General features: G+C 36.8%; 1 protein-coding gene and 1 long non-coding RNA gene across 19 annotated transcripts in view; one reads left to right on the plus strand and one right to left on the minus strand.

Moving 5' to 3' along the window:
- The window catches only part of LOC310911499 (titin-like), a 240,789-nt gene that overhangs the window by 148,927 nt on the left and 68,567 nt on the right, over nucleotides 1-23,295 (plus strand). For all 18 annotated transcript variants that reach the window (XM_083865081.1, XM_083865086.1, XM_083865093.1 and 15 more), the window contains 46 exons: nucleotides 1,714-1,837; nucleotides 2,707-2,973; nucleotides 3,120-3,217; nucleotides 3,350-3,518; nucleotides 3,620-3,886; nucleotides 4,050-4,316; nucleotides 4,402-4,680; nucleotides 4,773-5,181; nucleotides 5,283-5,407; nucleotides 5,502-5,768; nucleotides 6,457-6,726; nucleotides 6,922-7,224; nucleotides 7,348-7,650; nucleotides 8,004-8,191; nucleotides 8,274-8,388; nucleotides 8,964-9,248; nucleotides 9,528-9,679; nucleotides 9,816-9,963; nucleotides 10,070-10,247; nucleotides 10,335-10,456; nucleotides 10,551-10,838; nucleotides 10,932-11,228; nucleotides 11,343-11,529; nucleotides 12,083-12,198; nucleotides 12,294-12,593; nucleotides 12,874-13,173; nucleotides 13,261-13,366; nucleotides 14,355-14,551; nucleotides 14,638-14,943; nucleotides 15,060-15,338; nucleotides 15,759-16,058; nucleotides 16,159-16,461; nucleotides 16,559-16,930; nucleotides 17,028-17,330; nucleotides 17,793-18,092; nucleotides 18,193-18,489; nucleotides 18,589-18,873; nucleotides 18,959-19,252; nucleotides 19,634-19,933; nucleotides 20,037-20,345; nucleotides 20,437-20,627; nucleotides 21,093-21,522; nucleotides 22,048-22,356; nucleotides 22,767-22,915; nucleotides 23,011-23,043; nucleotides 23,143-23,272. In XM_083865081.1, coding sequence (XP_083721207.1) covers nucleotides 1,714-1,837; nucleotides 2,707-2,973; nucleotides 3,120-3,217; nucleotides 3,350-3,518; nucleotides 3,620-3,886; nucleotides 4,050-4,316; nucleotides 4,402-4,680; nucleotides 4,773-5,181; nucleotides 5,283-5,407; nucleotides 5,502-5,768; nucleotides 6,457-6,726; nucleotides 6,922-7,224; nucleotides 7,348-7,650; nucleotides 8,004-8,191; nucleotides 8,274-8,388; nucleotides 8,964-9,248; nucleotides 9,528-9,679; nucleotides 9,816-9,963; nucleotides 10,070-10,247; nucleotides 10,335-10,456; nucleotides 10,551-10,838; nucleotides 10,932-11,228; nucleotides 11,343-11,529; nucleotides 12,083-12,198; nucleotides 12,294-12,593; nucleotides 12,874-13,173; nucleotides 13,261-13,366; nucleotides 14,355-14,551; nucleotides 14,638-14,943; nucleotides 15,060-15,338; nucleotides 15,759-16,058; nucleotides 16,159-16,461; nucleotides 16,559-16,930; nucleotides 17,028-17,330; nucleotides 17,793-18,092; nucleotides 18,193-18,489; nucleotides 18,589-18,873; nucleotides 18,959-19,252; nucleotides 19,634-19,933; nucleotides 20,037-20,345; nucleotides 20,437-20,627; nucleotides 21,093-21,522; nucleotides 22,048-22,356; nucleotides 22,767-22,915; nucleotides 23,011-23,043; nucleotides 23,143-23,272 — 11,017 coding nt within the window. The remainder of the gene's footprint in view (nucleotides 1-1,713; nucleotides 1,838-2,706; nucleotides 2,974-3,119; nucleotides 3,218-3,349; nucleotides 3,519-3,619; nucleotides 3,887-4,049; nucleotides 4,317-4,401; nucleotides 4,681-4,772; nucleotides 5,182-5,282; nucleotides 5,408-5,501; nucleotides 5,769-6,456; nucleotides 6,727-6,921; nucleotides 7,225-7,347; nucleotides 7,651-8,003; nucleotides 8,192-8,273; nucleotides 8,389-8,963; nucleotides 9,249-9,527; nucleotides 9,680-9,815; nucleotides 9,964-10,069; nucleotides 10,248-10,334; nucleotides 10,457-10,550; nucleotides 10,839-10,931; nucleotides 11,229-11,342; nucleotides 11,530-12,082; nucleotides 12,199-12,293; nucleotides 12,594-12,873; nucleotides 13,174-13,260; nucleotides 13,367-14,354; nucleotides 14,552-14,637; nucleotides 14,944-15,059; nucleotides 15,339-15,758; nucleotides 16,059-16,158; nucleotides 16,462-16,558; nucleotides 16,931-17,027; nucleotides 17,331-17,792; nucleotides 18,093-18,192; nucleotides 18,490-18,588; nucleotides 18,874-18,958; nucleotides 19,253-19,633; nucleotides 19,934-20,036; nucleotides 20,346-20,436; nucleotides 20,628-21,092; nucleotides 21,523-22,047; nucleotides 22,357-22,766; nucleotides 22,916-23,010; nucleotides 23,044-23,142; nucleotides 23,273-23,295) is intronic.
- Nucleotides 3,805-6,351, minus strand: LOC310911504. Its single transcript, XR_014590523.1, has 3 exons — nucleotides 6,192-6,351; nucleotides 4,072-4,181; nucleotides 3,805-3,916 (listed from the first exon to the last, which is right to left on the minus strand). It is a non-coding gene; the product is annotated as an uncharacterized lncRNA (long non-coding RNA).

A 23,295-nucleotide genomic window follows, 5' to 3' on the forward strand; every position in this document is an offset into this window, starting at 1 on the left:
CAAAGGGAAACTAAGGTTACAAAATGTCAGTCATTACAACAGTGATTTTATACCCGATTCTGTGGGAGACTCAGTCACAAGGATACTGAATAATTTTTGCTCAGGTTATGTGGTTACAGTGAGAGGATTTTGAAAGGTGCTATCAAGAAAAGCCTTTTTTCCTCCTGAATGCTGAGTTGCAGTCCAATTCAACATATAAGGGGATTAAGAGGATTCAAATTCCATTTCAGGCATTTGTTCTGGCTCTCCAGATAACTCTGGGCAGATTTGCTTGTCAAGCACTTCGCGCTAGCTATTTTTAACCCTTCATCAAGTGCTGGCTCTTAAATCTGAGATTTGAGCAGCCTGGAATGCAGTCAATTTAATTTTTAAAGTTAATGGTAAGGGAAATAAATAAAGAAACATACATAAATTAATACATTAAGAAATGGAAATGGATTTTAGTGGTTGTAAGACTTCTTTTTCGCATACTAGGCCTAAAAAAGAAGTGGAAGTTCAAATAAAAGTTGGAAACCTAAGGCAAAGTAAACTTTCAATACATTGCATGATCTAGCAAAGTTTCAGAACCTGTAATAATGGTGCTTAATAATACTTCGGTACATATTGCTATTTCTTTTAGATACAATTTTTAGCATTTTTTTTCAGGTTTTGCTAGATCTTTCTGAGCTTTAAGAAATTTGCATAAATGAAAACTATTTAGTAAAAGGAATAGAATGTAGAAATAAAAAACCCAAAACAGAACATGATGATAAGGGACCCTATTACAGTATTTAAGGACAGATAAACGAAGTTGAATCTTAGTAGATGAGTCCTGAAATAAATCAAGATAATTACTTCTGAGTTTCAGAATAAAAATGTGAAAAGCCATTGATCAATGCAGTGGATTGATAGTTATGATTGCCTGGCAAGAAAAATATTATATGTCTGGTATTCTATATAATGGAACATTATTTTGGTATTTTCTGTCTGAGCTATTATTTTAATTACATTTTTAAGAAGTCAGATTTCATGTAGTTTACATATACAGTCAAAACTGTCATTTGAACAGTTGAAAATTTATCAAGATGAAATTGAGAGTAAACCATATGTTTACTCAGTGCGTCACTTTCTACCCATTTAAAATAACCTCTTGACGCACAATTTAAAACTGTCATTAAGAATCAATCTGATTGTACAAATGTTTCATTTTAGCTGTTGCTAATTCAAACTAATTTATTACCTCTGTGGCTGGCATTCAGCTGAACATTTATAACCTTTATACATTGAAGTGATTTTTTTATTTACTGTGATTGCAAAGTAGTTTCTGCAATAGGTCATCATAGAAACTAGTCTTTTAGGGAGAATATTTTACCAAATTTTAATAATAGAAAGTCAAGTTGGTGTTTTCAGAGAAGTGTATGTGTGGGATGCCAAACCTCTTTATAGCTGCAAAAGTTTTTACTTTACACATAGCCAGCAGTAATTCCAACTTTTCCCAAAAATTTTCTTAATTTTTGTATTTATTTGAAATAGACATCATCTCAAGTCAGCCCCAAAATCCTCAAAGCTTTGAGGATTGAGTTATATCTAATATATACAGAAGAAAGTTGTCAAAATTTCACATGAAAGTGGACAACCAAACTCCACAAATCATAAATAGCATTGTATTTCTTTAAATATTTCTTAAGTACTTGTTGTGGATGCTCACAAAGGGTTTTTTATGTATTTTGTAAGGTTGTGATCCGCGCTGAAGGGAGAGTTCACACACTTATTCTTAGAGATGTCAAGTTAACAGATGCAGGAGAGGTATCACTGACAGCAAAAGATTTCAGAACTCAAGCAAATCTTTTTGTGAAAGGTAAGTCAGTCATTTCAGTTAAATCATAATCAGCATTAATGGTCCATTTATGATTCATCCTGGAATAGGAGGCTAATACACACTACTTCTCAAATGAGTGGAATCATATATATAGTATTCAACTGATGGATAACTTCCTGATTAAAAAAAAAGCCACCTACTTAAAATCTTTGCACTTCACAGAAGAGATGAATGAGGGAAAACGCTGGAAATAAGTAAAATCTGGGAGATGAATCAGTAAATTAGGACTTCCAGGGCTTTGCTGCAGACTTGAACATTCAATTGGCCTCAAAAGAACCCACAAATACCAGCCTTTGTGGCTTCCAGTGGCTTTTTCTGTTCTTGTGAATATCCAGAAACCTGTGAGAGTGTAACTGCACCATCAGTCAAGGGACAAGATAACATTGTCTGTATACCCACTTGTACTGCTCACAAGCTGCATTATCTTTAAGAAGTTAAAGAACTGATTGGGTAATTCAAGGAAAAATTGAAAAAAACCCCTAAGCATTCTCTAAGTTCACAGTATAACTTTAGAGTCACTGAGATTACATGGGTATGGTTCAGCTAAAAAAATAGAGTTGCCAGGCTTTGTGACGATTTTTAATTAAAAACTCCATGGACAAGGATAGCATTCAGTCTAATCTTACAGGAGGTTGAAAATGAGGAAATTTCAATTAACTTCAATTAACAAAAAAATGTCTGTGTATTAAAAATAAAAAATGTTTTAAGAAACCTTCAATAGGGACATCTAAGAACCTTTTTGGTTATTCAGTCAAGGAAAATTAGTACACAGCATGGATAGTTCTGCACAAGCAGAAGACTGGCTGAAATTTAGATCTTTTCTATGTATCTGTATCTGTTTCTTTTAGAACCCCCAGTTGAATTTACTAAACCACTTGAGGACCAGACTGTTGAAGAGGAAGCCACTGCAGTACTGGAATGTGAAGTTTCCAGGGAAAATGCAAAAGTTAAATGGTTCAAAAATGGAGAAGAAATTCACAAATCAAAGAAGTACGATATCATTTCTGATGGCAGGGTCAGAAAACTCATCATCCATGGCTGCACATTGGACGATGCAAAAACATATTCCTGTGATGCTAAGGATTTTAAGACATCATGTTTTCTCAATGTGGAACGTGAGTAATTCACAGTTTTTATACCAAATGTCTAGGTGCTGTAAAGGCAATGTACTAGTGTCTGTGACTGGCAGTAGTATCAATGTCAATTTTTTACTTCTGTAACATGAACTTCCCTCTACTAAAAATTTTGTATTCTCTTACAGCTATTCGTGTTGACTTCCTGAAACCCCTAACTGACCTTGAGGTTAAAGAAAAACAGTCTGCTCGGTTTGAATGTGAAATTTCTCGTCCAAACGTCAAGGTCCGTAGTGACACTTTTAAATCTCAGTAACTCCTTCAGCTAGAGGAGAAAACTTTGTTTCATTGTTATAAAAGAACATACTGTCATATATGATGGGCATGTTAATAACCATGTTAATTTGTTCTGAAACAGGTGAAGTGGTTTAAGGATGGCATGGAAATTAGAAAAGGCAAAAAGTATGACATAATTTCTAAAGGTGCAGAACACATTCTTGTCATCAATAAATGTGTCTTTGATGATGAAGCTGAATATTCCTGTGAAGCAAAAACAGCTCGAACTTCTGGCCTACTTACAGTGATAGGTAAACACACTGTTTTGAATCTAATATGTGAACAATAGAAAATGTGAGAGTGGGGTTTTTTTATGGCAAGCTTTAATCATCTTTCAAAATTCTTTTTGCAGAGGAAGAGGCTGTTTTCACAAAAAATCTTCCTGATCTTGAAGTAAATGAAAATGACACTGTAAAATTGATCTGTGAAGTTTCAAAGCCTAATGCTGAAGTTACTTGGCTTAAAGGAGATGAAGAGGTGCCTGATGGTGGTAGATTTGAACACATTTCTGATGGTAGAAAGAGAATTCTTGTTATACATAATGCTCATCCTGAAGATGCTGCCAAATACACTTGCAAGCTCCCAAGCTCTAGTACAACAGGAAAACTTACTGTACATGGTAAGAGTGCTGCTTTGGTGGCCTTGTATCCTGGGGAAAAATAAAATTAAAAACATTAAAAAATCAGTAGTAACACATAACTTTGCTTATTCCATTCACAAGTGAAAAATAATATATATATATAGATATATATATATATATCTACAAAAATGTTTTCTTTCAGAACTTGCAGCAGAATTTCTTACCAGACCACAAAACCTTGAGGTGCTTGAAGGAGAAAAGGCTGAATTTGTTTGTTCAGTATCCAAGGAAGCCATTACAGTACAGTGGCTGAGGGGTGACACAGTCCTGGAGCCTGGTGATAAGTATGACATCATTTCAGATGGCAAAAAGAGAACACTTGTGGTTAAAGAGTCTGTTCTAGGAGATACAGGGATGTATACTGTCATGGTTGGTGAAGCTAAAGCTACAGCACATTTAGCAGTGATTGGTAAGCTTTATTTTATCAATGTGCTTGTTTTGTTGCATTCCTTATACTACATGATGTCTTATTTCTTCTGTTTTCTCAATTTCAGAAAAACTCAAGATTATAACTCCTCTTAAAGACCAAGAAGTTAATGAGTGTCAAGAAATTATCTTCAACTGTGAAGTCAATAAAGAAGGTGCCAAAGAAAAGTGGTACAAAAATGACGAGGCGATATTTGATAGTGCCAAGTACATTATTGTTCAGAAGGGTGTAGTCTACACTCTCAGAATCAGAGATGCAGAGTTGAAAGATCAAGCTACCTACACCATCTCACTGACAAACCAGAGAGGTGAACACGTTAAAAGCTCTGCTGCCTTAAAAGTATTAGGTAAATAAATTTGCAATAAATTAAAATTGTTTCATCATTTACATTCAATTTCATATGAGGATATAAAAATGTTTGCTTTTTTGTCATAACAGAGGAGGATCTCAGAATTGTTGAGCCCCTTGAAGATATTGAGACCATGGAAAAGAAAACTGTCACATTCTGGTGCAAAGTCAATCGCCTTAATGCAACTCTCAAATGGACAAAGAATGGAGAAGAGATCACATTTGACAGGCGCATTTTGTACAAAATTGATAAATTCAAGCACTCATTGATCATTAAAGACTGCGGGTTTGTAGATGAAGGTGAATACACTGTTACTGCTGGACAAGACAAATCAGTTGCAGAGCTTCTCATCACAGAAGCACCAGCAGACTTCACTGAACACCTTCAGGACCAGACTGTGACTGAATTTGATGATGCTGTCTTTACATGCCAGCTTTCCAGAGAGAAAGTCAGTGTAAAATGGTACAGAAATGGAAGAGAAATCAAAGAAGGCAAAAAGTATGTACATTTTATTATTCTTCTGAGTATGTTAACCTGTTTGTTTTATTTATTGCTTTGTCTGGAAACTAAAATACTGCTTATTTTTCTCCCCTATAAAGATACCAGTTTGAAAAGGATGGAAATCTGCACAGATTAATAATAAAAGACTGTAGACTAGATGATGAGTGTGAATATTCCTGTGGAGTGGATGACAGGAGATCTAGGGCAAGACTTTTTGTTGAAGGTATGTGTAAAATTGGTGCAATTTATTTATACATTATTTAAAAATAATAGAAACAATAAGCAAATAACGCCAAATAAATTAATATTTATTTCAGAAATCCCTGTTGAGATTATTCGACCACCACAAGATATTTATGAACCTCCTGGTGCAGATGTCATCTTCATGGCTGAATTGAACAAAGATGGTGTGGAGGTCAAGTGGTTGCGAAACAACATGATTATCATCCAAGGTGACAAACATCAGATGATGAGTGAAGGAAAGGTCCACAGGCTGCAGGTGTGTGACATAAAACCCCGTGACCAAGGGGAGTACAGATTTATCGCCAAAGATAAGGAAGCTAGAGCTAAGCTTGAATTAGCTGGTAAGTTGCTTGCTTTGTGCTTCTTTTTTAAAATCTTATATTAGTGAATTTAGTTTAACTAAATTGATCTTTGCTCTTTCAAAAAGCTGAACTAAAATGAATACACAATCAGAGAAAAGTGTTAGACTATTTGAGGTCTGTTTAACAAATCTGTTAAACTATATGAATATGAATTTAAACAACAAACATATTTTGTTATACCGTGCTGATCCAGCTGTTGAGGAAAACACATCACTTTTCAATGTGTATATACCAAAGAGCAAGATTTAAGTTTAAAGGAGTTTTAAGCTTTTAATTAAGTCACTGAAAAAAAGAAAGAATATTATTTGGCCTACTTATTTAAGTCATATTAGACATATAATTCCTTATTTGTCTATTTTACAGAATAATTAAATTAGTTCTCAAAAAGCAACTCCTTCTTACCTGATTTTATAGGAGGACACAGTACATACCAACCAGCCTGTATTTCTTTCTTGGGAGTTGTCCAACAAGTATATGAAGGATTTTCTTAGAGTTTACACAGCAACTCCTTTTACTTTTCTTTGTTATTTTCTTTGCTGACTGCACAAATATATCAATTATATTTATCTATATATCTATATATCTATATCTATATCTATCTATCTATCTATCTATCTATATATATATATATATGTGCAAGTACTGACTTCACATTCATCCTTCTTAGCTGCACCTAAAATCAAAACTGGTGATCAAAACCTTGTGGTTGATGTTGGGAAACCTTTGACTATGACTGTCCCATATGATGCCTACCCAAAAGCAGAAGCTGAATGGTTAAAAGCAGGGGAAAGTCTGCCCACAACAACTGTTGATACAACAGCTGACTGCACTACCTTCAAAATTTATGAAGCAAAAAAATCAGATAAGGGAAGGTACAAGGTTGTGCTTCGAAACAAACATGGCCAGGCAGAAGCATTCATCAATGTAGAGGTCATTGGTAAGTACTTATATTATTAAAACCTTGCTTACCATTTTTCACAGAATAAAAAGCCTTTATTGAGGTGGAAGCCCTCCGTTTCCCCTCATGGGAAAGCTGTAGATCATATTGAGGTCTCCCCCCCAGACTCCTCTTCTCTAGCCAGAGGGAAAAGAATGGATGCAATGCCCTGAAGTATTGTCATATCTTTAATAGATGTTCCAGGTCCAGTTAGAAACTTGGAGGTCACTGAAACTTACGATGGTGAAGTTGGTCTCGCATGGCAAGAACCAGAAAGTGATGGTGGAAGTAAAATCATAGGCTATGTCGTTGAAAGACGGGATATCAAGCGTAAGACCTGGATTGTAGCCACAGATCGTGCTGAAAATTGTGAATACACTGTTACTGGACTTCAGAAAGGAGGAGTTGAGTACCTCTTCCGTGTTAGTGCACGCAACAGAGTGGGCACTGGTGAGCCAGTGGAAACAGACACACCTGTGGAAGCTAAGAGCAAATTTGGTGAGCAGAAGTTATGAAAAACTCAGTGTTTTATGGCTGCGTAAAAAAAGCAGTACAAATTCTAACAATAGGTAAAACCTACATAACTTCTTTTTTCTTTTTTCCTCCTAAAATAAAATGCAGATGTTCCCGGTCCTCCTCAAAATGTAGAAGTTACTGATGTGAACAGGTTTGGAGCCACACTTAGCTGGGAACCCCCTGAGGATGATGGAGGATCCCCGATTACTGGCTACGTTATTGAACTGCGTAACAGAGCTACCATCAGATGGGAGCCAACTATGACCACAGGAGCTGATGAACTGTCAGCTGTCCTGACTGATGTTGTGGAAAATGAAGAATATTTCTTCAGAGTAAGAGCTCAAAACATGGTTGGAGTTGGCAAACCAAGTCCTGCTACACGTGCAGTAAAAATCATGGACCCAATCGGTGAGCATGTAATGTCTGCGTAATTATGATTACATTATGAGACAGGAGCATTTTGGATGCTATGTGTGCAGGAAAGTTCAATTGACAAATGTGTATTCTGCAAATACTGTTTAGAGTTAGGTTTTCCCTATTTTTGTCTTTCAAACATAGCACGAATACCTTTCTACCACTTGGCTTAGTAAGGACTGCAAATATTTTTTCTCTCAAGTTAGGATGCAACCTGACTTTAAAAAATCAGTGTAGAAAAAGCCATGCAAAGGCTTTAAAATCAATACTGTGAGATAGAAACCATTAATTTGCAAAACCATGCTCCTTTATCAGTTACACAAATCTATTTTTCTCTTTTTTTTCAGAGAGACCAAGTCCTCCCATTAACCTTGAGCATTCAGATCAAACTAAGTCATCAGTTCAGCTCACATGGGAACCCCCTCTCGAAGATGGAGGAAGTCCAATCTTAGGCTATATTATTGAAAGGCAGGAGGAAGGAACAGACAAGTGGATTCGTTGTAACCCAAAACTAGTACCTGCTCTTACTTTCAAGGTACAGTATTCTCTTCATCAGCTGGTAAAATGTATAGATGATCTTTAGTATGAAGTAGTAAATGATTGTTTGTGCATTTTAGGTAACTGGATTGAAACAAGGATCCAGTTATTACTACAGAGTCTCAGCAGAAAATGCAGCTGGTGTGTCTGATCCAGCAGAGGCTATTGGGCCGTTAACTGCAGATGATACTTTTGGTAAGCTGCATCCTATTTCTTAAAAAAAATTAATCAGATATGATACACAATTAAAGTGCATCTTGTGGGTAAAATGCATGTTTTTCACCAGATAACTGGCACACCTTAGACATTTGAGATCATAAGCTATTTCTCCTCCATTGTGAATTCTGTAGATAGTTATCTGTACAATGAGATAGAGGCCTGTTAGTTTGCCTGAGAAGCAATGAATAACCTTCTGCCTCCTGACCTACCTTTGTGGAAAGTGAGACATAACAGAAGAAAAGAAAGGCAGAGAAGATCCCTAAAAAAACCTTAAAGAATGCAAAGTTTTTACATTAAAAGGTAAATTAGATGTCATACGTGGTAATACTAATCTCCCTTACCATGTCAGATATTTTTGAAAAAACCCAAAACATTTAGCCAGAAGAGGTAGGAAGTCATACGACAAAGCTAGGTCTAGGCAGGCTGAGATACAGCAAGCTAGAACTACAGGCTGAGATACAGTCAGACTCAGCCTCTCAACACAATTGTCATTAGCCATGTTCATAGCATCTTAAAATAATTTATTGAATCCACTTTCCATTTTTTTCCAGTTGCACCTACAATGGACCTAAGTGCATTTAAGGATGGGCTGGAAGTTATTGTACCAGAGCCAATCAAGATCCATGTTCCCATCACTGGGTACCCTGTGCCAACTGCCACTTGGTCTTTTGGTGACCAAGTCTTAGAAGAGGGTGATCGTGTGAAAATGAAGACCACTGCCTCTTTTGCAGAACTTGTCATTACTCCTAGTGAGCGTCCAGACAAGGGAGTTTATTACTTAACATTGGAAAACCCTGTGTCATCTGTTTCAGGAGAAATTAATGTTAATGTCATTGGTAAGTTAACATATATATATTTTAGCAATAACATTCCATATTTGTCTTGCTAAAATCTAATTAGGTTAATAATGTGTAATCTCACAATATGCAACCAAATATATTAAAACACAACTAAAAACTAGAAATCCCTCCTAAAAAACTCTTTTCTAGTTTTCTGTTTGTAACTTGGCTGTTTAAAGAGTAATGGTTTAGCCAGACTGTCTTCTGGTAGATACATTACATAGAGTTCATCTATCAAATACCAATTACAAAATATGCATTTTCTGTGACTTCTAGCTTGTCCAAGTGCACCAAGAGAACTCAATGTTTTAGAAGTACTCAAGAGTACAGTGCAGCTCGCATGGGAACCTCCAGAAGATGATGGTGGCAGTCCAGTTACTGGCTATATAATTGAAAAACGTGAAGTAAGCCGGAAAGCATGGAGCAAAGTAAGTTCATTCTTTCTCATTTAAATTTCTATAGCTATATTATTTTCACATTTGCTACTGAGTTTCGTGTCTTATTTTTGTAGTCATTCTTTGGAAATAAATTTTAAAAACACATTGGAACCTTTCTTCTCTTTAGGTTATGGATCACATTGTTGACCAAGAGTTCACTGTACCTGACCTTGTCCAAGGGAAAGAATATTTATTTAGAGTTTCTGCATGCAATAAATGTGGCCCTGGAGAACCTGCATATATTGATGAACCTGTAAATATGTCAATACCAGCAAGTAAGCGTATTTGACATTTTGTTGATTTTCTTCAAAATAAGATATAAAAATAATATATTTTCTTAGACTGGTTTCTAAGACCCCATATGTTTTTAATTTTTAATAGCGGTGCCTGACCCACCAGAAAATGTTAAATGGAGAAATCCAACATCAAAAGGAATCTTCCTAACATGGGAACCTCCCAAATACGATGGCGGTGCACGCATTAAGGGTTATCTGGTAGAAAAATCCCAACGTGGCACAGACAAGTGGGAGATATGTGGGGAGCCTGTTATTGAAACAAAGTAAGTAAATCAACATGGTAGATATATCCTTTTAACTAATTATGCTATGCTCACCACTCTAAATATTTTAATTTTTTTTTTTTACAGAATGGAAGTAACAAAGCTGAAGGAAGGAGAGTGGTATGCTTATCGGGTTAAGGCTTTGAACAGAATGGGAGCAAGTAGGCCAAGTAAGCCAACCGATGATATTCAGGCCATTGATGCAAAAGGTAACTACTTCACTTGCTAAATTGCCATAGCTGCTTTATATTAGTCTCTGAAATACCGTTTCTCTAACAACATTTTCATTCTCTCCTAAATCAGAGGCTCCAGAAATTTTCTTAGATGTGAAGCTTCTTGCTGGACTTACTGTGAAAGCTGGAACTAAAATTGAGCTGCCAGCTAAAGTAACTGGAAAGCCTGATCCGCAGATTACTTGGACCAAGGCTGACAAAATATTGAGACCTGACAACAGAATCACCATTGAAAGCCAGCCTAATCATTCTACAGTCACTATTACAGACAGCAAGAGGAGTGACAGTGGTACCTATATTATAGAAGCTGTAAATTCCAGTGGACGGGCTACTGCTGTTGTTGAAGTTAATGTTCTTGGTATGCATGTACTATATGTTATTTATATAAATCTTTAGTAATGTACCAAGGTGTGCAAGCAGAAAATTAACATTCACATCTTGTCCTCTACAGATAAACCTGGTCCACCAGCTGCATTTGATGTATCAGAAATCACAAACGAATCCTGCCTTCTAACCTGGAATCCTCCACGAGATGATGGAGGTTCTAAAATTACCAACTATGTCCTTGAGAAAAGAGCTACAGACAGTGAAATATGGGACAAGTTGTCATCAACTATTAAAGATACAAAATTCAGAGCTACGAATTTAACTCCTCATAAAGAATATGTGTTTCGAGTCAGTGCTGAAAACATGTATGGTGTTGGAGAGCCAGCACAGTGTAGTCCCATCATTGCCAAATATTCATTTGGTTAGTAAATTAAATTAATGATAAATTATTACAGTATTTTAACAGAAAGGAAAAAAACAACCCTGTCTGATGGTTCTGGGTTTTGTTTGTTTGTTTCTTAATTAATTTATACAGATCCACCAGGCCCTCCAACAGGTCTCAAGCCTACAGAGGTCACTAAAGATTCAGTCACTTTAACATGGAATGAGCCAGATGAAGATGGTGGCAGCCCCATAACTGGCTACTGGGTTGAAAGATATGATCCCGAGCAGGATAAATGGATAAAATGCAATAAAATGCCAGTGAAAGATACAACATTCAAGTAAGACTATAGTCAGATTGGAGTGAAATCGGTCACAGAGACATAGAAATGTAACAGTAGTTTTTAAAATAAGTTTTACATTGTTCTTATTTTTTCCTAGTTTCCATAAGTTTTGATCCAACTACCCCTGGTGGCTTACTTTTTAAATTTGTTTTAACAAGGGGTATACCTTTACAGAAGAATTATTATTCTTTTTTTTTTTTTCTTTTAAATGTTTTGCTTAATAATTTCTGTGCTTATTCATAAGATATTCTAAAATGGCAGACATGGTCATCTCAAGTATCAATTTACCAAAATCCTTAGGTTTTTTCTCTTGATACATTTTATTAACTAAAAGCCATGGACCATGCAAAAATCCAAGATGGTTCTCAAAACATTCATTTCTGTCATGGTGCACCATTTTAGTGTTTACAATGTGTTGACCTCATTAGCAGTAATTTGGGTGGTTTTAGATTTTCCAAGTAATCTGTGGTATGAAGGGTGGAGAGAATAATCTTTTAGAAATTAATTAATGCCTAGGTTTGGTTTAATCAAACTTAATTTTTATTTCCAGAGTTAAAGGTCTTACAAATAAGAAGAAATACAAGTTCCGTGTCTTGGCAGAGAATCTTGCAGGACCTGGAAAACCGAGCAGGGAAACAGAGCCAATCTTAGTGAAAGATCCAATCGGTACAATAAACACATTTTTTAATGGTTTAATTTAGCTGTAACAGCAACAAAAAAATTGTTTTCAGTGACATAATTAATACTGTACTCTTGTCTAGATCCACCATGGCCTCCTGGAAAGCCAACTGTGAAAGATATTGGCAAGACATTCCTTACCCTGAACTGGACAAAGCCAGAACATGACGGAGGGGCAAAAATTGAATCTTACGTCATTGAGTTGTTAAAGACAGGAACAGATGAATGGGTGAGAGTAGCTGAAGGAGTTCCCACAACTGAACACTTCCTCAAGGATCTTATGGAGAAACAAGAGTATTCATTCCGTGTAAGAGCTGTGAACAAGGCTGGTGAGAGTGAACCCAGTGAACCCAGCGACCCTGTGCTGTGCAAGGAGAGGCTCTGTGAGTACTGTTTCAGAATGTGCTGCTACTACAAATATACTGTTTCTGACTTTTAAAAAGCCCCGCGTCTGCCTGTCTTCGTAGGTAATAAATGAACTCTTAGAAGGCTTATGAAATACTAAAATCTAAAATACACCAAATATATAGACTAAATACTATTTATATATATACTAAATACTAAAATACAACAAAGTTATTAAAAGTTTGTATTCCCTGTCTTCCAAGACCTTTCATGGGAATTGCAACATCCTGGTTTACCTCTTTTTTTCCTATTTTGCAGATCCTCCTTCACCACCCCGATGGCTTGAAGTTATTAATATCACTAAAAATACAGCAGATCTTAAATGGACAGTACCAGAAAAAGACGGGGGTTCCCCAATTACCAACTACATTGTTGAAAAAAGAGATGTAAGGCGGAAAGGTTGGCAGACAGTTGATACAACAGTGAAAGATACCAAGTACACAGTGAGCCCACTGACTGAAGGCTCATTGTATGTGTTCCGTGTGGCTGCTGAAAATGCCATTGGACAGAGTGACTACTGTGAAATTGAAGATTCAGTGCTTGCTAAAGATACTTTCAGTAAGTTTTGATTTGCTTACTGAGTGATCAGTAGCTCACATGTCATGAATTCATAGTCTTCTAATGTGTGCCTTTTTTTTACCTTAGCAACTCCTGGGCCTCCATATGCCCTTACAATAGTTGAAGTGAAAAAAGGCCATGTTGATTTGAAATGGGAACCACCTAAAAATGATGGTGGCAGACCAATTCAAAGGTAAGGTCATTTTAAGTTTGTGTAGGCTTCTGATAAGTTAAACATCTTATAACAAATTAAGATGTTTCTCTCAAAATATTAAATTTTAAATCAATACATTTTATATGAAAAAGATGTGGATGGATGTAAGAGAAGCCATGTGGTCAAATCAGTGAAGGGTTTGATTATAAAATGTAGAAATTAGGCAAATAAAATATCTAATGTACACGAACAGTGAATGTGTGTCAACATCCTCAAAACAACATATAATAATAAGGAACTGCGAAAAAAAATAAATACTGCAACCATAGTCTCCAGTTCCTGTAGAATAGTAGCCACTTAAAATCATCTAGCAAGTAATATGGTTGCATTTTCCTTCTGCCTTAGTTTGTCATTCAAACTGTATACACTCAGCTAAAATGAAGATTTACCTCTTTTGTGTTCATTTTCTTCTTTATAACACCTTTCAAATAGACTGTTTCACTCCCTGCCAATCACAGAAAGCACATCTTAAACCAACATACAACTACAGAGATCTGCCTGAATTAACAGAAGTCACTCAGTTTGCATTACTTTGCTATAGCCTGTCCTAAGCAGAATTTTGAGTAATAGCAGAATTTAGCTGAGTAATAGTATCTACAAATATTCTCAATGGACTGACTGACTACTGAGATCCAAACTAGCAAAGGTGCAAGTATAGCTTGGAGGTTCTTTTGCCTCTGCAGCTTTCTACAACCTGAGAACACAGTTCAGTTCTAAAGCACAGAACAAAATTCAAGAATTGACTTTCAGACCTGGGTCTGTCAGTGATGTCAGCTCCTGATAGGGGCTGAGACCTACTAGGGCTAACTGGCTAATGTGTGAAGAAAAGTTAATTTAATCTATTATCCATTATTCTCTTTACTTTTCCACTGCCTAGCTATTCTAATATCTTTTCATCTATTTTCTTGAACAAGTCTGAAGTGTTCCTATTCCATGTGCCTCATAGTATTTTCCCCAATCTCTTCAGATATGTTATTGAGAAGAAAGAAAAGCTAGCTACTCGCTGGGTAAAAGCTGGGAAGACAGCTGGTCCAGACTGCAATTTCAGAGTGACAGATGTCATTGAAGGTACAGATGTGCAGTTCCAGGTTCGTGCAGAAAATGAAGCTGGATGTGGTCATCCCAGCGAACCAACTGACCTCGTTCACATTGAAGATCCAACAAGTAAGTAGAACAATACAGTGTAGGAGTTTCAGAAACAGTGTACTGTTCTGGGAGGAAAATCATGCAATACTTTTCCATTTCTGCAGGCCCTCCTTCACCTCCTCAGGATTTACATGTCACAGATGCAGGCCGAAAGCACATTTGCATTGCATGGAAACCTCCTGAGAAAAATGGTGGAAGTCCTATTATTGGATACAATGTGGAGATGTGTGAAGCAGGAACAGAAAAATGGATGCGAATCAATTCTCGTCCAATTAAAGATCTAAAATGTAAAGTGGATGAGGGTGTTGTTCCAGACAAAGAATATGTGCTGAGAGTCAGAGCTGTCAATGCTGTTGGAGCTAGTGAGCCATCAGACATCTCAGAAAAAGTTGTTGCCAAGGACCCAGACTGTAAGAATAGATTCCTCTTTTTTTTTTTTTTTTTTTTTTTTTTTTTTTCTGATCTGCATAACTAAAAAAGAATGGTGCTTGGCAACTTTCTAATAACATTATACTTACTTTTACAGGTAATCCAACCATTGATCTGCAAACTCGTGACATTGTTGTTGTTAAAGGACAAAAATTAAGTATCCCTATACCCTTCAGAGCTGTTCCATCCCCAACTATAACATGGCACAAAGATGGCAAAGAGCTGAAAGCTGGTGACAGAACAACAATGAAGAGTGACTACACCTCTGCATTGCTTGAAGTGATAGACAGTGTTCATGCTGATGCTGGTGTTTATACTATCACACTGGAGAACAAACTGGCATCAACAACTGGTTCAGTCAATGTCAAAGTCATAGGTAACTACATTCTTCCATTCTGAGAAATGTACTTATCTTCACTTGGGCCCTGCAGACAGACAGAAAGGACAGAAGAAAGGACTAGAAAGATACTTTTTCTGCCAGGCAGGCAAATCACTTCAACTCAGACATATGTAGATTGCCATACAGTCCCATGAAAAAATACCTAACTTGCTCTAACTATTCAGTGACTGCTCAAAGCCCAATTATTTTGAATAGTTAGCATATAAATATAAAAATGTTTTAAGAATTCTGACTATTTTGTCCTTTGGGAACATAAATTCATATAGATGCTGTTCAGTTCACATTTGTGGTCTTTGCTTTCTGCAAAGCAAAGCAATGAAATATAATTTCATATTTATAAGAATGCACTTTCACATCTATTGAGTTAACTAATTTTTTCATTCCTATTTAAAACAGGTCCACCTGGACAGTGCAAAGACATTAAGGCAAGCGAAATAACTAAGAATTCTTGCAAAGTATCCTGGGAGCCTCCAGACTTTGATGGTGGTACTCCTATTTTGCACTATGTTCTGGAACGCAGAGAAGCAGGTCGTAAAACATACATCCCAGTCATGTCTGGTGAAAACAAGCTTTCATGGCAAGTTAAAGATCTTATCCCAAACTGTGAATATTACTTCCGTGTGAAAGCTGTCAATAAGATTGGAGGAGGTGATTATCTTGAACTAAGAAACCCTATCATTGCAGAAGATCCAAAACGTAAGATTGTCTTTCTATTAAATAATCTAAAATGGAATTTTAAATGAAATCTTCATGCTCTTTTCTCATATGATCCCTCTTTTGATCTACTCTTTCACAGAGCCCCCAGATCCACCTGTCGACCTTGAAGTCCACAATCCAACATCAAAATCCGTAACTCTTACGTGGAAACCACCCCTGTTTGATGGTGGAAGCAAGATTATGGGCTATATAATAGAAAAGCTTGCTAAGGGCAAAGAGAGGTGGGAGAGATGCAATGACTATCTTGTACCCTTGCTAACTTACACAGTGAAAGGCCTTGAGGAAGGAAACGAGTATCAGTTCCGTGTTCGTGCTGAGAATGCTGCTGGCATCAGTGAGCCTTCTCGGATTACTCCTTTTGTGAAAGCTGTGGATCCTATTGGTATGAATTGCTCATTAGATCATTTGTATTACTTGCCATACATCCTCAGGCACATTGAAAGATTCCATTCTCCATTTCTCATTCTTTGTTATTACAGAGGCTCCGAAAGTCTTCCTTGCTGCAAACCTACAGTCTGGCCTTGAGGTGAAGAGAGGTGATGAGATCATACTTGAGGCACATATTTCAGGGTCACCCTATCCATCTATCACTTGGCTGAGGAATGATGAAGTTGTCAGACCAGAGGATATCAAAAAGAGAGTAACAGCACCTAAAAAGAAGAAGGGTGAAGCTGAAGAAGAGAAACCTTTCCAGCTTTCACTGCCAGAACGTATGAGTGTTGACAACCACAAGGAAGGAGAGTCCATACTATCAGTTCGTGACTCCATTAGAGCTGACCATGGCACATTTACAATTAAAGTAGAAAATGATCATGGAGTTGCAAAAGCCTCGTGTGAAGTCAATGTGTTAGGTATGTAAAGAATGTCCTCAAAACACCTAGTTGTTCAGAGTATTAGATAAAAAGTGCACAAGTTGAGTACTCATAATTTTTCTTGGTTTACTAACAGATACACCTGGGCCACCAGTCAACTTTGTATTTGAAGATTTGAGGAAAAATTCTGTCATTTGCAAGTGGGAGCCTCCCCTTGATGATGGTGGAAGTGAAATCCTAAACTATGTACTGGAAAAGAAAGACAATACAAAAGCTGAAATGGGCTGGGTCACTGTCAGTTCAACACTCAGGCATTGCAAATTCCATGTAACAAAACTGATAGAAGGGAAGGAATATCTCTTCCGTGTATTTGCTGAAAATAGAGTCGGAGCAGGACCACCATGTGTTTCAAAACCAATGACAGCTAAAGATCCTTTCTGTAAGTTTTAATTTTGAAAACCAGCCTTTTCAGAAAACAAAGTGTGAAACTATAACAGACTGTTAGAATACTCAGCTTTATCTATGTGGATGTTTCCCAGAAGAAACTTGAGCTATGTGATAATTATTGCACATTTTAAACCATTAAAATACAGGGAACTATCAAAAATATTCTAATTTCAATAGTAGACACATAAGAATGATGATCACTGTCATAAAACTTACCTTTAAAACACTTGACTTCTGAATAGTGACATTCTCTGTGCTTCATAGACTAGTATTCTTGCCAAAGAGAGAACCATTGCAAATTTGCTTACTGATTGCTGTTAGAATCAAAGGTTCTAAGAGAGCAGAAAAACTATAAATTAACATTAGTAATTTCTTATATCTTAATTCTCTCTTAGCTTTGAGTAAGCTCTGAAGAGACAGCAATGATGACAAAACCACCTTTTTTGTTTTTCAGCTCCACCAGATGCACCTAATAAGCCTGATGTGGAAGATGTAACCAGCAACAGTATGCTGGTTAAGTGGAATGAACCAAAAGATAATGGCAGCCCTATCATAGGATACTGGATTGAAAAACGTGAAATCAATAGTACTCATTGGGCTCGGGTCAACAGGAACCTTGTGAATGCTCTGGAAGTAAAAGTTGAAGGACTATTGGAAGGTTTAACTTATATCTTTAGAGTGTGTGCTGAAAATGCAGCTGGCCCCGGTAAATTTAGTCCACCATCAGATCCAAAAACTGCACAGGACCCAATAAGTAAGTGGCTTATCAGAAGCTAATAGCAGACAGTTGACAAGATAGGATTCATAGCTTTTAACTCTGATTTACACTTTTTTGTTTATTTATTTATTTATAGTGCCACCTGGTCCACCAATTCCAAGGATTGCTGACACGAGTGCAACTTCCATTGAGCTAGAATGGAAACCTCCTGTGTACAATGGTGGTGGAGATATCACTGGCTACCATGTGTACAAGCAACTGATGGGAGTAAATGAGTGGTCACGCTGTACAGCAAAACCCATTAAGGTCCTGCAGTTCACTGTTGGAGAAGTCAGGGAAGGTGCAGACTATAAACTCCGTGTTACTGCACTCAATGCGGCTGGTGAAGGACCACCTGGAGAAACTGAACCTGCAACAGTTGCAGAACCAAAAGGTATTGCAACTGTATTATTTTTAAGAAATGTCCAGCTGCTTAAATGGTGGATTTGAATCCCTCACTTCAACTGATGAACTGTTTCTTTTTCTTCTGCAGAGCCTCCCACTGTTGAGCTGGATGTTTCTGTGAAAGCAGGCATTCAGGTCATGGCTGGGCAGACTATTAAAATTCCTGCCACTGTGACAGGGCGTCCTACTCCCACCATTGTATGGGCTGTAGAGGAGGGTGAATTAGACAAAGATCGAGTTGTTATTGAAAATGTTGGCACAAAATCTGAGCTAACCATTAAGAATGCATTAAGAAAAGACCATGGAAGATATGTAATTACTGCTACCAATAGCAGTGGTTCAAAATCTGCAGGAACCAGAGTAGAAGTATTTGGTAAGGAAAATATTTTCTCAAATTAAATAAGCTTTTCTTTTGGTCAGTATGCACTTTACCTTATTTGTTTGAATTTGTTTTTCAGATGTTCCTGGACCAGTCCTTGACCTAAAGCCAGTGGTCACAAACAGAAAGATGTGTTTGCTCAACTGGTCTGATCCTGAAGATGATGGTGGCAGTGACATCATAGGCTTCATTGTTGAAAGGAAGGATGCCAAAATGCATACATGGAGACTAGCTGTAGACACAGATAGATCTAAATGTGATATTACAGGTCTAATTGAAGGGCAGGAATATAAATTCCGTGTTAGTGCCAAGAACAAATTTGGTACTGGTCCACCTGTTGAAATAGGACCCATTCTTGCAGTTGATCCATTAGGTAAGACAATTCATTTTACAGGATTTTTAAAAAGAAAAAAAATATTGTCAGATTAATTAGACAGAGGGTTTTTTGTCTTTCCCTCTATACAGAAAGTGTGTTTATTTTTCAACTACACGGATAGGCATCTGCCTTAGCTTCATTACTTCAGTCAGATGTCTGAATTGGTTCTCTGAAGCTAGTGTGGTTCTTTACATAGCATATACTGATGCCTACTTACCTTTTTCTCCACATACATGAGAAACTATATGAGCCAAAATCATACTCAGATTCTTTGCATGCAATTTGATGGTTTTAAAAGGCTAAAGCTACTGCATTCTTATGATTTAAATTTCTCTGATGTTTTAATTTTTTCTTATTGCAATTTATCTGTGTTAATAGGTCCTCCAACAGCACCTGAGAGGTTCATGTACACGGAGAGGACAAAGTCATCCATTACACTTGATTGGAAGCCTCCACGCAGTGATGGTGGTAGTCCCATCTTAGGATATATTGTTGAGAAGAGGAGACATGATTCAAAAGATTATGAAAGAGTTAATGCAAGGCTTTGTCCAAAAACTTCTCTTCTTGTTGAAAAACTTGATGAACTTCATATGTATGAATTCCGTGTGAAAGCTGTCAATGAGATTGGAGAAAGTGAGCCATCACTGCCCCTCAATGTAGTTATACAAGATGATGAAGGTATGATAGCTTTAAAGAAATCAATATAAATATCTTTATAACACTTCAAGGCACTTTCTCTTTTTCATCTCCGTCTTCATTCTGTCACTTTCTTTCTTTTCAGTGCCTCCAACTGTTACATTGCGTTTGGCCGTGAGAGGAGATACCATCAAAGTCAAGGCAGGAGAGCCAGTTAACATTCCTGCTGATGTAACAGGCCTGCCAATGCCAAAGATTGAATGGGACAAGAATGAAGTTTTAATTGACCAAACATCCGAGGCACTTAAGATAACCAAAGAAGAAGTATCTAGAACTGAGGCAAAAACCGAACTTAGCATGCCTGCAGCAGTGAGGGCGGATAAGGGCACTTACACTGTGAGAGCTTCCAATCGTCTTGGCACTGCATTTCGCAATGTGCATGTTGAAGTGTATGGTAAGGATGCAACATTTTAATAAAATGACAGCTAATACAATGCCTTTGCCTTTTTTTAAATGTAGTTCTATGCTCTATTGCTTTCATACAGATCGTCCTTCTCCACCAAGAAATCTTGCTGTTTCTGATATTAAAGCAGAATCATGCTATTTAACATGGGATGCACCTCTTGATAATGGTGGTAGTGAAATTACCCATTACATTATTGAAAAACGTGATGCTAGTAAGAAGAAATCTGAGTGGGAAGAAGTCTCCAAAGGCGCTGTTGAGAGACGATTTGGGGTAATTTATAAAATGTCTTTGTTATATACTTTAGTATGCATTTAAAAATAACAATATTATATATTTAATGGAGACAACTACTTCTATAGCTTCCTGTGCTCATCCTCCATTTAGACTTCAGAATTAGTGGATGAATGTTTCCCATCCATGTGTCTGTGTTATCCCTCATGTGACAAAACAAAAGAAATTCTCCACTTTTGCTACTTAACCTCAGCTGAGCAAGAGAGAAGATACCTTCCTTTTCATTTTTTTACCAACTGCAAGAATAATGACATTTTTATTTATGTTCAGTTCTATGCACATGAAGTAAGAGTATCCTTAAGACATCACATAAAACTGTGTAGTATGTAAACATAGGTATTGTAGTCAGATTGCAAGATAGAATTTAAAGTGAAAACTTCTGCTTAACTCCAAATAAGTTGATTCTGAAAGTAGCCAAGTATTGATTTAAATCCTCTTTTTCAGGTATGGAATCTTGCAACAAATGAAAAATACCAATTTAGGGTCCGGGCTGTAAACAAATACGGAATAAGTGATGAATGCCTCTCAGAAAAAGTTGTTATTAAAGATCCCTATGGTCTTCCTGGACCACCTGGAAAGCCAAAAGTTTTGGATCGCACCAGATCATCTATGCTGGTGACTTGGGAGCCTCCTTTGGACAATGGTGGCAGCCCAATAACTGGCTATTGGTTGGAGAAGAGAGAGGTGGGAGGTGTCTACTGGTCACGTGTCAACAGGGCTCCAGTAACAAAACCATCAGTAAAAGGTCTAGAGCACAATGTGCTTCGTTTGGCTGAAGGTGTTGAATACCAATTTAGAGTTATGGCTGAAAATCTTGCTGGAATTGGCCCTCCCAGTGAACCATCAGATCCAGCTTTGGCAGCAGACCCAATATGTAAGTACATAATTTGTGTGTCTGTGTTAGAGGACTGTATCACAACGGAATAAAAAATATGTTATTACTATTACTTATTTTTAATTGATCAATGAAATGTATTAACAATGAAGTATTACTTTTTCTAACATTATTCAAAGGCTTTGTTTGCATTAAACCTGAGAGAATCTATTGACACAAAGTTTCCTGATTTTAAAAATTTAAAAATAATTAGCTTTAATTTTATTTTTTTACCTCTTTTTTGTACCTAATACTGTGATTACACCAATGTAGGCTTTGCCAAATAAACTTCAGTTCAGAATCATATTTTTATATTTTTGTTTTACTTTAGTGTTAAACAGTTCAGTCTTTATATCTTGTACCTGAAGTATCCCTTGCTAATATAGGTAATATATGTAATTAGTATGCACATTCATTATGTACAGGTAAAGAAATGAAAATACTTGCATTCTTCTAGAAACTATCTAGAAAAATATAGGAAGACACTAACACTCAGGTAATTTTTACTTGCTCTTGTTTTGCCAGTTGTGCCTGGTCCACCATCTTGCCCAGAGGTCAAAGACAAAACCAAATCATCCGTAGCACTTGCATGGAAGCCTCCTCAAAAGGATGGTGGGAGTCCTATAAAAGGATATATTGTTGAAATGCAAGATGAAGGTAGTACTGAGTGGAAGAAGGTGAATGAAGGAGATAAACTCTTTCCTACTTGTGAATGTGTTGTTCCCAACTTGAAAGAGCTCAGAAAATACCGATTTAGGGTGAAAGCTGTAAATGCTGCTGGAGAATCAGAACCAAGTCCTGCAACATCAGAGATACCTGTCCAAGATATTCTAGGTAAGACTTCTGAGAACTGATTTAGGTATTTGTATCTAAATGCCATTACTGCTATGAATGCTCAAAAAACATGCCAAGCAAGCCAAAGTCAAAACAAAAAAAACAATTATACAAGAATCTGGCAAAAGACTGACACACATTTTTGAAAGTGTTGTGGTGTCCATTTCCAGGCAATGCTCCATTAGGAACTGATTAGCACCTACAGACATACTAATGAAATACTATTTATTTTATGAAGAATTTACAGCAACGAGTTTTTCTATTTGTATACTTCCCAGTTTCCTTTTTGCATGCCCAACCTTTCTCACATAAATATGCATTCCACATGTTTCTGGGGGGTTTCAGGTCAGTGATGACGGAAATTTATTTTCAGTAGCTCTTAAAATTTATATATTTGAATATTTTTGCAGAGGAACCAGAAATCTTCCTTGATCTCGGAGCACAGGATTTGCTCTCTTGTCGTGCTGGCACAACAATTAAAATCCCAGCTGTTATCAAGGGTCGTCCAGTTCCAAAAACATTTTGGGAGTACGAAGGAAAAGCAAAAACAGCAGCAAAGGTTAGTAAAAGTAATAAGTTTTTTTTTTCTACACCTGTTTCTAGACGTTTAAGCCTATTCCCTTTTACATTTATATTATTTCCCTTTGTTTATAGGAGGGAGGTCATAATGTACCTGAAGAAGCTAAGGTAAAGCAAGCAATTTTTTTGACCTCAGTATTGTTGCATTTTTGAAACATAAATACTCGAAGCTGACCTATAACTTCTCTTTTTTCCTATAATACACAGGTGGAAGCTACTGATACACGTTCAGAGATTATCATCCCTGAGTGCAACAGAAGTCATTCTGGACGATACAGTATTACAGCAAAGAACAAAGCAGGACAAAAGACAGTTCATGTCAGAGTCAATGTGCTTGGTATGGCTTGCATATATTGAAAT

This window comes from Zosterops lateralis (assembly GCF_965231275.1).
Source record: "Zosterops lateralis genome assembly, chromosome: 7".
Taxonomy (NCBI): domain Eukaryota; kingdom Metazoa; phylum Chordata; class Aves; order Passeriformes; family Zosteropidae; genus Zosterops; species Zosterops lateralis.